Here is a 12,699-nt window from a genome sequence, read left to right on the forward strand (position 1 = left end):
CTAGATGCTACCACGATTTCCAGATGCACCAAAAACAGTCGTGCTTTGAACTTGACTTGGATTGTACAAATCATGAAGTAAGGAAGCGATGCTTGCATATTTGTAAATCAGGATTAGAGGCCAATCCCGTGGCAGGTTGATTGAATCGGGCCGCCCGTCTTCCTCCCGTCCTAAGCCCCTTGGCGCTTTCAGGAGGGTAGAGATAAAGGGATTTGGGCTCTCTGAGATTTTCAGTGAGACTTCTTATACACCTCCCACCCCCAGCTGCTGAGCAGATTGTTTTCAACCAGGGCCTCGAGGCAAGAGCTCACAATATGTTTCTCAAATTCATGCTTTCAGTACCTGTTCTGGCATGGCTTTTTAAACTGAATGCTCCTGAATCGCTCATGTGATATAATGCCATAGAGTTTTAGTCTACATTCAATTTTGCTGATGTTTAAACCTCCCACAACAAGGATATGTTTGGTATAACAAGATTTTAACTTGAAATACATTTTGTTCATGGTTTCAGTCAATTGGTTGAAATGGATTGTGATATCTCCCAATTTATATTACAGTAAACAAGTTAGTTAGAATCTTAGCATAATAGAGGACAGCACTACACACAATGCAAATGTGTGCCCTCCTGTTAACAAGTCCTCTAGATTTAAAATGTGTTTCAGTGCCAACAATATCATAAGAGAGTTAGTTACAAGTGCTGAGTCAGTGCAGATACAATTCTTCATCTTTCCACAAATGACTTGCCGAGCCTACAGAAGGCTGAGTGGTGCTTTCTGACAATCGAATAGTACAGGGACATTAAACTACACTCAGTAAATTGGTAAATAAATAATCTAGTAAAACCATATATGTAAACAACAAAAGTTGCACTCTCATCTGCTTTTTGTGGTCCAAAGGTGGGTGGAAACACTATTCCTTCTATATTTACAGACAGAAAATATTTTTTATTCATTGCTAAAGACATGAAACATAGTGTAAATGGTAGGATTAAGCTCTAGTTTTACTCTCAAAAATGTTAATCTTCACATTTCTTCTCATGGAGAAGCCATCCATGCAGTTGAATGTGGGTGGAAAAATATTAACTCAGTCAACTATTAGAGAATAGGTTGAAATTAATTGACTGCCACCCACTTAAATCATGTTGGCATCGTCTGAATTATAATCGTAAAATAAATGTCAATCATTGTTCTGTACTGACACAACTCCCCGTCTCTGTATCAGTATCTGTCTATGACAAGATAAACATCCTCCTGACTGAGCATATATTCAGTGTTTTAAAATAGTGAGATGTTAACCTTCACCTTCAGAACATGGAAAAAGTTTGTTCCATTAAGCTCGGAGGCATAAGGTTGGCACGACTGGAATGAAGAAAACTACACTAACATAAAAAGGTTGTCAGTCCACTGGATTATTATTTATGTATTTGATCTACTTTTTAGAGTTGTATAAGTTTTATGAACCGAGTATTTATGTACAATAAAGACAGAAAGAAAGTGAAACCGTGGAACTATAATGAAGAAGTGAGGTTGGAGTGCCTTCTGATGAACATACCTTCTATACTTCAGAATACAACAAAAGTGGTGCCCTGTGTGTGCTCTCTTAAGCATCTCACTTTACAACCTCAGGTTTCTTTTGCTGAAGTTCACGTATCAAATGTAGCATCTTTAAAGAATGAACAGGGAATACTGACCTCTGAGAACCTCTGAACATCTTGTGTGAGGGTCCCAACACGGCTCCAGTTGTAGTAGTTGAGGAACTTCACTACTGCTGGGTTCACAGCGTTGTCTGACGGGACGGTGCGGAAGAAGTTGGGGTACTTTTTCTTGTCCGCCAGAACCGGAGTTGTTGCTGCAAAGGAGAGCTGGAACGACAAAAGAGAGAACAATACAATAAACTTTGAGTCTGACTGATACCACGGTCATAAATAATCCTGGCAACAAACTGTCAGATTATTGCTGGTGTCACTTGAACTGTTGGTACAGTAGCACAGTTAAGTACTGTGTCACTGTACCTAATGCACCGGATGACTGATCTCAGGTCTGACCTTGCTTTGGTCAGTGGCCTCTTGTCATTTCAGGGGATGAAACCATGGCAGTGCTCCATGACGAACGTGCACACACACTCATATTCATAGTCAAAAGGTGTGAACAAATTAACTCTTTCAAATTACTTGAAATGTCAGCGATATAGCCCCTTCAAAGTGTAACTGTAAATAGATCTGTAAATATTAGGTGGATATTGATGACCCCTGTATGCATGACCTTTCATACTGGCTTCATACTGTGACTGTGACTGTGTGTGTGTGTGTCTTGGAGTATGTACTGTATAGGTGTGCAAGTCCCTGTTTGTGTGTTTGCGTATGTTTTGATGGCGAAGGAAAAGCAATTTAGCAATATGATTAATCTCTGGGTTTGCAAGTTAAAAACATTTCCGGTCTTCACATGCAAGCAGTTTGAATCAGGTTCCACACATACACACGTAAGAATAACCTCAAACACTAATTGCCTTTTTACACAGACATATTATTCAGTTCAACTGCTGCAACCTAAGCACATTTGAATCTCATCTCCTGTAACTCAACTCATGTTCAAAAAGGTAACAAACTTTGAAAAGCAAACTTTTAAAGTATTTTTCCAGAGCATTAGCACCCTAATGAACTACATTTGATACAGCAAGCATAAACCTTCGCTGAATGTAATAGAGTCGGAAAAGTTGGAGAGTGTAGCTTAGGCTGATACTGGTCTGGTGGAAGTAGTTAAGATTTATTGAGCAATTAATATAGTGCAAACATGCTCATGAAACATGATGAGAATGTTAAAAATATGTATTCCACTGGTGTTATACTATGTTTGAGGCTAAAAACTGTTCCAATCTACATTTACCACTCAAAATACATTAAGTATAACACCCTCCCACTCTCTATGACACACACACACACCTACACACACAGACACTATCACCACTCATAGTCACAATTGTCCTCATTTACACCCTTCTCACCTTTCATTTGTCATTTCCATGCTAATCAAGTTTCCCCCCCTCTCTCTCTCTCTCTACTACTCGTATTTTCAACAATGGCTCACTAATTTTCTCCAGGGGCAAAAATGGCTGTAATTAATTTTTAAGATTACAAATTGTCCATACAATGTAACAACCAGCATGTGTAGAATAGACAAAGATCTACCACTTTATTGTTTGATTTTTATTTCCAGTTTGAACGGCTTCATAAATGATTGTTATTGGAAGCATCATAGATTTGTATTTGTAGAACTGTAACTAATACACCATAAAAACAGCACGGTTCATTTAAAGTAAAGTATGTCAGAAAAGGTCTGAGATATTGTACAGACATCTTTAACAAACACCAAAGACATACACTTTCAGAGCAGGGGTCTGAAACTGGTTCAGAATATTTAGGCACTAGCAGCTGAGCTAAAATAACAAGGCACCGTGCTCTTTTTTTTCCATGTCCTATCTTTGTAATATAATGAGCGATATGAATCAGTGCAGGGTTAATTACATACTTTGTAGAGATTAAGCAGAACTTGTGATTCATGATAGCGATCAACACAAGGATATTATAATTCTGACTGAGACCAAGAGGTACACCAGTAGATTTCCTAAAAGTGTGCTAAAGTGTTGAGGAGTTCAAGCACCTCCTAACTTTGGGGATGGCTGTGATCTTCTCATTAAGCCTCTATCCACTTTGAGACATCTTCACTACTCATTCATCACAGTATACTGCTTGTATAATTGTACACTCATTGAAATCTGATTACCACTGAAAATATATTGTAGGTTAAAAAGGGACTTTTGACATTTTTGATAGAAATGTGAGAACTTAAAGAGGGCATTAAAAAAAAAAAAATTATAGATGTCAAGACTGGCAGTCCCAGAAAGGTACCATATGCTGCAGCATGGCAGCTCTGATAGTACAGTTTAGCTTGACCTGACTGTATTGGGCAGAAATACAGGAACATCAAAATAGATGTTTGACTTCTTAAATATAGGGAACATTAAAGATTATCAAGGAATCGGTATGAATGACATGAATATTTCCTTTCAGACTATTGTCCTTCATATAGAGCTTATATTATATGCTATATTAGAAGAAAAATGGACCCAAATGGCAGGCCTGTCTTTTTTTTACATCCTCATCGACCTCTATATTATCAACCGAGCCATTTTAGTGGATCCCAGTTCTACAAGTCTTCACCCAACCAGTGGGAAACCCTCAGTTTGGCCCACTAAATCACTACTTTCTGCACAGACCCACAGGGGTTTGTGTTCACACATCAGCCAGACGTACTCTTAAAACAACACATGGATTACAGCCATCAATTAAGCAGGAAGAAAGGCCTTTATCTTGCTACCACTGCTAAATCCAAAATCACCCACCAGTCTTAGAGGGCTTCAACGGGTCTTTCCAGCATTGCCTTAATCTCCGTTTAGCTAAGGCTGTTTGCTACACCCACACTGGGAGATGCTTCTATGGATCTCTAATAAAAGCTAGTGATCTTCTCAAACCAAATTGATTGCACCAGTCCTTTCATGAGTGCACTGGGAGAAAACTTTGTGGCTAGAAGAACCTCCACAACCTTATTCCTTTCCCCATTTAGGTGTTTTAGCTTCGCCTGAGTTGTGCTGTTTCATGTGTTAGAATACAAGAAGAACTACAGAAAAAGAAAATATTGACCAAAAAACACACAAGCTGAATTTAAAACTTTATCGGGTCTTGGGGTGCTACAGTGCTGGTTATCCATTTCGTTTTCTTTTGAAAGGAAAATGTCATAAATGTAAATTTGGGTCATCAGAAAATGCAAACAGGTCAATGATAAAGCTTTAAAAAACATAAAACATCAACAATGAATGATTACCTTGTCAAATTCAATTCACCCAACATTGTTGTATCAGGATTTTTTGTAACATAAATGTGTATGAGAGTGTCAGAGAGAAACAGAAATAGAGAACTAATATTGTTCACATACTGAAAAATCCAATAAAAAAATATCAAGGCACTATAAGCAATCAATTTTTCATTTCTTTATTCTCGCAGGTAAAACTCAGTCATGCAGTAACCCTTCAGGTTTATGGAATATAAGGACATCAGATGTGTGTGAATAAAGACCTTGGCATATAGAAGATGATTACTTTATTGTTAATGTACACAAGGTAATTGAAATTAGTTTTTTCGCATATTGCTTCTATTTACATATATACAGTCCCCCACACACATGCATTACATTAGAGAGGCCAGAGCACAGGGCTGCTGTGAATTAAAATGGACCATGGAAAGCATTATATTGGAGTTTTAATGTACAATCGTGACAACAGGCAAGTTTTTTCCATCTGCTTTATATCAGAGCAAAATATAGGACAGTGGCAAAAATATGGCCACTGAATCCAGGTCAGCTGATGTGAAGGGCTAAAGTTTACCAAGATAGTGCATGATTTTCTCAAACAAGCCAAAGTCTACAGGCCAATCCAAGTCAGCTATAGCACAATTTTGTCAGGACAGTGTATTAAGACAGCTGAGATGAGAGGGAGCTCCAATGTATTATTTAAAGAATAGGCTGGTCTTTATCTAACTCTGAACAGCCTTTTTCAGAGGAAAAGCCAAAAATAGTTCCATGATATCACACATCTGAGAGTAGTGGCTTATGTAAGAGCGTTTTAAAGAGGGCCAGCCCAAATAGGATGGTCTTTGCTGGAGAGCGCTACACCAGTGTCAGATCTACACATGCAGTGTGTACGTACACACAGATCACGCACAGGTTAAGGCACATGCATTCACACACTCTCTAACCACAGATCTCTCTGATACACACAAACTACAGCAGCCTTCCTTTGCCAATAGTAATTAAAGCTGTGGCAGTGGGCTCCGGGCTGCTTTTCCCTCTCATCTCACCACAAGGTCACTGAGGCTCTTGGTAATACGACTGAGGTTCTGTCTGGCCCCACTGAGACATTAGGTTTTTGTGAAGACTTGAGGTGAATTACTGATACCATCGCAGTGGCGATATATTCAGACATTCTGTACACACGGTTTCTTATCACATTCTATTTGAAGTGAGTACAAAAGCTTTGCTGCCTCACTTTTGAGCTTATTCAAGTCACAATCAAACTAGTTTTGTGTTTATGCATGGACAAAAAAGGAGAGAGGGGCACAGTATATAAAATAAGAGGTACAGAGAGAGTTAGAGAGCAATGTGAGATGTTTACTGGTGATTCACCAAGTACACCACGAATGAATAAGGTTTGAATCCGACTCCATGACACTCAGCTGGAGTAAGTGGTTTGCATTTTGAACTTCTTAAGTTAATTACCAACTGATTCTTTGTAGGGCTTTAAGCTATTGTCACAACTGTTGTCCAGGGTGCTTATTCTGAGGCTGTCCAGTGCTGAGCTAGAATCCCACTAGCAGGGATATTATGAGCCTTGACTGATCAGCCTAATCATGTGCTTCACTTGTTAAGCTCACTATATATATAGTATACCATGTTGATGCCAATGCCAGGCTCATTTAGCTATATAGATTGTTCAGTGCCCAATGTTTGTGGTTCAGTTAGCTAGTTTTCTCTGCTTATACTAACAGTAGCTTTTCTTGTTTTTGTTGACTTTAGCAAATCGATATATCAAGTTTTTGAAGTCTGAAATATAGTTTGCCCTAATGTTGGAGCTAGATGTTAAGTCAGGGGGTCACAAATATCCCTAAGGAGAACATTAAAGTCGGTGCCAAATTCCATGGCAGCCAGTGCAATAGCTGTTGCGACATTTCACTCAAACCCACAAGCATCAACTTCATAATGGTGATAAATTTAAAGTCGGGGGGTCCTCAGAGTCATTAGAATTCATCTGGGAACCAAGAATGCCTGTAGAAAATGTCACAGTAATCCATTCAGAAATATTTCAGCCCGGATCAGTCTAGAACTACACGGCTAGTGAGGCTAAAAATGAGCTTAGTAAATGGACGCTTCATTTTATAGAAGCTGTAACTGCTTCTTGTTTAGTTGGTTATTAGTATTCTTTGCAGACGTTAGGTGTTGTGAGTCAGTGGCTGAGATAAAGGTAGTAACACAGCTGCAGCTAAAGACCTAGATATAGTTGTTAAAGCCCTTATTACCAACATCCACTGCAAAATGTCTTTGTTTATATCTTCTGCAATATACCTGCCTGATTTGGTATGGGATTGGGAATCAATGGTGCATAATTTAAAGGTAACAGGCCTTACAACCTATCCTAGCACAAGCACTTTGAAGGAGAAATGAGGAAGATTCTAGAGTGTGTCTAATCACATTGACGGGACTAATAGCATTGATTGGTCCTAGCGGGACTGCCTCGCAATAGGATCTGCTGGTGCTAATTGTGTGGTTGGCCTTTGAATAATGAAGTGACTATCATGGAGAGGCTAGATAAAAAATGAATGGTAGGTAAATATCAGCTCACTCACAGTGCTTTGCTCATGCCTTCCAAGTTTATTATACCAAAGGTGTTACATCACTGACTAATCTGAAACTGTGGATTTGTAATAGGACAGCGTCACCAATGTATTCTACACAAAAGAGTCATGCAAAAATTGTGTTTATGCCTCACACAGAGTGGAGTAAGAGCCAAATATAATTTGTTCTATAATAATTCTTTCGAATGGTTCCAGTTAAGGGAAATCGATGTTCCTCCGCCAAAGTTCACCACTTATCCAATAGCAAGTACTCAAAAACAAGCTGTCACCCTTTCAAGTCTCTAGGTACAAATATCAATAAGACCATAAGTTTTATGGAAAAGCATAATCAATATTTCAACAACACAACCAAAAATAAACACATTTTAAAAATCACTCTACAGTCTGTACCTTACAAATACAATACAAATTTAAAAATTCCTAGATGTTGTTTTCTGAACATTTTGTGCTGCAGAAAACACTAATGGGATATCAATAAGACAAGATTAGCAGGTCACGAATGACCTACACTAACATCCGAGATGTTCAGTCCAGTGGAAAACCTTTGAGTAAATCCATTATATCACTGAGGAAGGCAACACTCACCAGACAAAATACTCAGATTCTATAGCTAAACTTGAATATGGACATTTTTACATTATTGATTCGCCAAAAAAGAGAAAGAAAAGGGTTTCTATGAATTTTAAATAATGGTAATGACAGTAGGACCCATATTTTTGAGGGGTAATCTGAGGCCACAGAGAATTTTATACACATGCAGTCAAATTAGCTGACCTTGATGATGCATCCCAGAATAACACACATTTGAGAGGTGCTGTGTGGCAATTTCAGCAAGTTAGAAAACTGAAAGGAAAGGTTTGATAATCTCAAGGGATAGTACCAAACAACTTCAAACGCTCAACCCACCCGTGCCTATTATTTCTACCTTCGCCCACAACAGAACAGATTCAAAGCCCATCCATTCTGATGGAGCCCTGAGACCCCGTGCAGAGTAATAGCTAGGTAATAGTAGTGCTGTTGATCAGGAAGCACGAAGGTGGTCCTGGGGTTTATTCAATATTCAAGAGAGGCATTTGGCGCACTGTGGGGGCACCCAGCTTGAGAGGAGGCAGTAAGGGAGAAGCTTTGGACCCCACACCGACCACATCCAGACCTCATTAGTGCCAGAAATGGAAGAGGGAGAAAGAGATGAATATTGTAGGTAGATGGTGAAGGAACTGAGTGAGAGGCCCACTGGTAATGAAAGAGTCAGATGGGGAGACAATGGAGGGATATAGACAAACAGGCAATCTGAACAAGAGAAGAAAGATGAAATTTATGAGCCATGAGTCATGAAGTGCTATGTGTGCGTCTGATTATTGATCTTATACTGCACAGTGAAGTTGATGTGTGTGGGCTGCACGAGTATAAGCAGACACATACAGAATGTCTGCATAACTACATATTCTACCAAACCGTAATATGGCTTAGACAAGCATGTGTTGTTGGAAAACGCAAACCATTGTCTCCAATTGTGGAAAGGGATGCGAGGCAAGTGCATTGAAGTCATCTCATTTTAAAGTCGGGGGTTAAATGGAGAGGAGTGAATCCGCTCGACTCTACTGCAATTTAGTTCTGCGGTGTGAGAGTGATGGAGAACATATTGCTACATGGATTGACTACTAGGAGAGAGATCAGATGTACTAATAGCACACAGACAACAAAGTGGCTTCAGGTCCACACTATGTGAGTAGGATGGAGGCATTACAGCTTCCTACATGGGCTGGACCACGCCTGTGTGAGTGTTCATTCACTCTGGTACCAGTATGTACAACAGCTCTATACACATGAATTAAGGTTTTGACTGCGGCATGTAGCTGATGTCTAACCATTAATGGAATGGCCCCAGCTTTTATTGGTCAGTTATACCCTGGACATGCACACATAAACCTGCACACATTTGAAGGTAGGCGTCACAGTCTTCTTTATTATTATATAGATATTGGTTTTTCATTTTTCCAAATAGCCGGGAGCTATTTGAGATGAGATGCATTAGCCACGTGTGTGTGCTTTATGTGCTGGGCTTCCACACATGAAGCTGGAGGACAGGAAGTGGAGGCAGATAGCAGTGGTGCTGGTAAACAGACAAAATGAGTACATGCAGACATGAGAGGAATCCAGAATAATAATTTATTATTTGACCCCCATTATAGCGATCCATGTTGGCATGCCTTCTTCAGAAGGAATTAAGCAGAGAAACACAGAGCATGATGAGAATTACAATCTTGTGTTGTATTAATACTACTGATGGGAATAAGGTAAAAATCTTCCTGTTACCTCTGAGATAAAACATTTACTGATATTTGGAAATAAAATAGTTAAATTGATGACATGAAAATATTTAATACTCGCATAAGTGATTTCACAATAAAGGAGTGAGTTTAATATGCAAACTAATGTTAAAGGAAATAACACATATTGTCTTCCTCCACTTTTGACTTTAGTTAGAAAGCCATGTACTGAAGTTGTTGCTTAATTAATGCTGTGGAATCATGTGTATACTCTTTTCTACAACAACACTTCTGTACTCAACATTTCATGATAAGCTTCTCAAAACAGTTATTAATTTTTTTCAAGGCTTTTAAAGTATATATGAATGATATATTTTTTTTTATTGTTACTGGGGTTTCATACTTGTATCACTATAATAGTAGAGAGGATTGACTTCCTAGTTTTGTTTTCACAAAATGTCCAATGGAAGAATTCACATGTGGTAGAAACAATAAACCTTATATTCAAACTCTGGAAGCCCTCTTCATTTGACTCCGACACTGCACATCATCACATGCTATGCCCACTAACTGGCCTCTAGACAGGTGACTGATGTGGCAGTCGCCTCCTCTCAAATAGCTTATGGCCTGCTTCAGCCCCTGCTCTAACCTGTCAATCATGTTATAGCTAATGCCAACATGTACACACCCCACCCATGCACACAGACTCTGTTTATGCTTGCTGGCCTTGCACAACACTGCACTACATCGCTCTTATCTCAGGTCAATCGTTTAGACCTGGTTTTTCATGGTCTGTTCTCTCAGACTCATTCTCAGCAGTTACGCCTTTCCTTCCTCGTATCTGTATCTGCCTTTGCCCAGTCTGACATTGCTAAGTACAAAACACCTTTCTGGAAAAATGTCAGACTAAATAATAAAAGAAAGAGCCTCACAGGGTCTGATGACAGGTCTAATGTGATTAAAATGATGCATTACTTTTACATTTGATATCAGGATTGGTGCCGCAATAGCGAATCATTTGCACGCCCACATCTGGTCACCTGCATCCTAACACGCATTTAAACTTGCTGCACAAGGTTTGATGTTCGGTCTGGCCTTGTCTAAGCACTTGATTGCACATGCACATTGCCACTAAACCTGTGATGTACAAGCATTCAACCTTTCCTGTGCTGTGTTCAGTGTTTGGATTGCCCTGCACGAGCATTCAATCATATACGCGCTGCTGCTTGAATTGCTGCTGTGCGAGGCAGAGGCTTTCATTTACTCGCTGCAGGTATTTCATCCAGCATGCACGGACATCTCACCCACACACGCAACGCCTCCTCTTCTGAGGTCCACCTTGTTCAGTTTGGTCCACACATCGTAGACAAGAGTGACAAGTAGCGAAGAACAAGATGTGCAAAGAGAAAGTGAGGAAGGGGCTGAGAAGATGGCAAAGAAGAGTGAGAATTAGAAGACAGCAAAAAAGAGTGAGGACTGGGTAACATGTTCTATTCAAATCTGTCATCTCAAAAACATTAAACCACCCTAAAACCTTTTTCTAAAGTCACCTATCAAGCCAGCTGTTATCAGAATAATACAGAATTCAAGATATAAAAGGCCCAAAGTTAAGGGTTAAGGCTCCAGTTAATTATTGATGGGCTGATGGTTGCTCATATCACTTGTTAATGCTGTGTTAAGGAGTTTAAGCTCAGATTAAGATGCTTAGGCTCTCCCCTCAAGCTGATCACTTAAAGCTACATCATTGGCACAGGATTCATAGTGGAGTAAGCTTGTGGACTCTTTTCTAAGGTCATGGGTGATCTCAGTGCTTGGCTTGCCTGGCACGGACAAATGTGTAAAACAGCTGTGCTTATATATGCTAAGCTCGATACAGCCATTAAATGTTCTGATGTTAAAGGTAAAGATGAACTCATAACGGTGCATGTCTGCATGTAAATATTATTGATTTCAATGGCTATTAAGTCATTAACTAAAGCTGTAAATCAAATGAGACACATGAACCACCCTCTCCTGCCCCGTCTTACATGACCAAATAATGCATAAGGGCCTATTTGTTGTACAGTATGGTATATGTTTGGGATGTTAGATGTGGCAGTTTCATGGACCATTATTCAATAGAATGTGTCACTTGTCACCGCCATGTCTCTGGGAGTGAGAAGCAGGAAAAATGGGACACCTCCCCTCTCATCACCTCAGCACCTCAGCGATGACACAAGGCTTATAGGACTCGGCCATTCTTCATATGGCCATCTATCGCCACGCTGTCCTTGAACGATGGAGATGAGTGGCAGTGAAGCATCGCTATCACCAACAGGATCGGGGGAAAACATTTTTTCATCGATCCAAGTGTGGTGGAGTATACAGCAGATATTGACAGGATCGGATGTGAAGTGAGAGGCGAGGATGCGACGCCCACTTGAGCTGCAGCTTGAGTTTGTTGCCAGAGCACGTTTATGAGAAGGATGCATGACATAATTTCATAAATATTGTACACTGTATGTGACTGGGCACTCTTTGGGTCTTATTCATAAGGGTACACTGTTTCACTGCGTGCTAGCCAAACCTTAGACACAGAAAAATCAGTGAATACCCAGGGGGAGGTGGGAGGTGGGGGCTATGAGGGATGATATTCTGCAGCCTAGCTCCATAACTATTCTATTTATAAATTGAGATTTGATACCGTAACCTGAAATCTCACTGTGCTCCCTGCTGCTGCCACTTGGCTGTCTATGAATGATTAATGAGCAGATGCTGAACTGTAGAGACCATTATTGTTCTTTTCTCCCCTCCCTCCCTCCCTCCTTCCTTCCCTTTCCTCTCTATCCATCGCTCTACACACTGATTCCTTCAGGGAGGCAGGGGATTACATTGCATGAGCTAGTATTTTTCTCTGCTTACTTGGCCAGGTTGTAGTGAACACACTGCAAAAAATGTCGATGTTCTCATATTTGCAATTAAAGTGAAACT

The 12,699-nt window shown here is 39.9% G+C and overlaps 1 protein-coding gene across 1 annotated transcript in view; it reads right to left on the minus strand.

Annotated features, from left to right (window-relative positions):
• The window catches only part of gabbr2 (gamma-aminobutyric acid (GABA) B receptor, 2), a 174,241-nt gene that overhangs the window by 83,319 nt on the left and 78,223 nt on the right, over nucleotides 1-12,699 (minus strand). The window contains exon 3 of the mRNA XM_051390179.1: nucleotides 1,691-1,861. Coding sequence (XP_051246139.1) covers nucleotides 1,691-1,861 — 171 coding nt within the window. The remainder of the gene's footprint in view (nucleotides 1-1,690; nucleotides 1,862-12,699) is intronic.

The sequence above is a fragment of the Dicentrarchus labrax genome, unplaced genomic scaffold, assembly GCF_905237075.1.
Source record: "Dicentrarchus labrax unplaced genomic scaffold, dlabrax2021, whole genome shotgun sequence".
In the NCBI taxonomy this organism is placed as follows: domain Eukaryota; kingdom Metazoa; phylum Chordata; class Actinopteri; family Moronidae; genus Dicentrarchus; species Dicentrarchus labrax.